This window comes from Triticum dicoccoides, chromosome 5B (assembly GCF_002162155.2).
Source record: "Triticum dicoccoides isolate Atlit2015 ecotype Zavitan chromosome 5B, WEW_v2.0, whole genome shotgun sequence".
In the NCBI taxonomy this organism is placed as follows: domain Eukaryota; kingdom Viridiplantae; phylum Streptophyta; class Magnoliopsida; order Poales; family Poaceae; genus Triticum; species Triticum dicoccoides.
Window position 1 is genome coordinate 651,110,468 of NC_041389.1, and position 1,540 is coordinate 651,112,007.

General features: G+C 51.7%; 1 protein-coding gene across 1 annotated transcript; it reads right to left on the reverse strand.

Moving 5' to 3' along the window:
- Positions 1–203: 203 nt before the first annotated feature.
- Positions 204–1,196, reverse strand: LOC119312339 (chlorophyll a-b binding protein of LHCII type 1). Its single transcript, XM_037588063.1, has one exon. It carries the CDS (start codon positions 1,119–1,121, stop codon positions 321–323), a length of 801 nt encoding a protein of 266 aa, XP_037443960.1. The 5' UTR covers positions 1,122–1,196; the 3' UTR covers positions 204–320.
- Between the last annotated feature and the right edge of the window lie 344 nt (positions 1,197–1,540).

Genomic DNA, 1,540 nt, shown 5'->3' on the forward strand with positions numbered 1-1,540 from the left:
GAAAATTCTAGATTATATAGGGTGTCTAGGAGCAGTATTCCCTATTTTGGTTATGCGTCAATTCGTCAAGTAAATAATTTACATAAAACACTTTGTGGTATATGTTCAACCGTCAATGGAAGACACGTGTAAATAAATGTGAGCCCGGCGTATTTTTTTCAGATGATCAGATCAAATAGCCATATCAAATACGGGGCGTGAGATGGAAGGCAGGCAAATCTTGTAATGTTTTTGCACAGAATCCTCATAATTTACATCATGATAGTACATATCACGCGCATGACGACACACCTCACAGCAAGCATGGTCTGCAAGACAGCTTACTTCCCAGGAACAAAGTTGGTGGCGAATGCCCAAGCATTGTTGTTGACAGGGTCGGCGAGGTGGTCAGCGAGGTTCTCAAGTGGACCCTTGCCGGTGACAATGGCTTGCACAAAGAAACCAAACATGGAGAACATGGCGAGACGACCGTTCTTGATCTCCTTGACCTTGAGCTCCGCAAATGCCTCGGGGTCATCGGCAAGGCCGAGCGGATCGAAGCTGCCGCCTGGGTAGAGCGGGTCTACGATCTCACCGAGTGGTCCGCCCGCAATGCGGTAACCCTCAACGGCGCCCATAAGCACGACCTGACATGCCCAGATGGCAAGGATGCTTTGCGCGTGCACGAGGCTTGGGTTGCCGAGGTAGTCGAGGCCACCCTCACTGAAGATCTGGGATCCGGCCTTGAACCAAACAGCCTCGCCGAACTTCACACCGTTGCGGGCGAGCAGCTCGGGGAAGACGCAACCGAGCGCACCAAGCATGGCCCAACGACAATGGATCACCTCCAGTTCACGGTTCTTGGCGAAGGTCTCAGGGTCGGCTGATAACCCAGCAGTGTCCCAGCCGTAGTCACCAGGGAACTCGCCGGTGAGGTAGCTCGGGGGCTCGCCAGAAAGCGGGCCGAGGTAGAGCACGCGGTCAGAGCCGTACCACGGGCTGCCGGAGGCAACCTGCTTGGCCTTTGCCGCTGTCTTGCGCATGGTGACGCGAGCCTCCCCGAAAAGAAACGACGATGGCAGGTTCTTCACTGCCTTGCCGGCAAAGGCTGGGGAAGAGAGTGACATGGTGGTTGCAGCCATTCTGATCGATGGAGGTTCTATGTGTTCTCCAAGAATGAGGAGTGGGTGTGGAGATGGCTTAAGGGGATCGGGGCAATGGGCTTCTTAAGGCAGTGGACGGGCAGAGGAAATTGAACTGGTGTAAGCTGACAGGAGAGAGGTGCATAGCAAGAAATCTGTATCTTGGATGTCATTGGTGCAGAGTGAGAGCCACAAGGAGATCAGATATACTTGTGGATCTTGTGGATATGGCTAGCTGGGAATCTCTTTAGATAACTGTGATTGGATGACACGCCGATATATGCACGTGAGCATGCCATGTATTTCCCTCCAAAAGGACAATATTGGATATTCATTCTTGCAGCCAAGGAATATCACCGCCAATTCTTGAGCAAATTTCTATTTGACTGTTTGTACATTTTAGTGACATCGTTGCGTAT

Bases quoted from the DNA above. Each gene is read 5' to 3' on its own strand.
- LOC119312339 (XM_037588063.1), bottom strand. From the start codon at position 1,121: ATGGCTGCAACCACCATGTCACTCTCTTCCCCAGCCTTTGCCGGCAAG.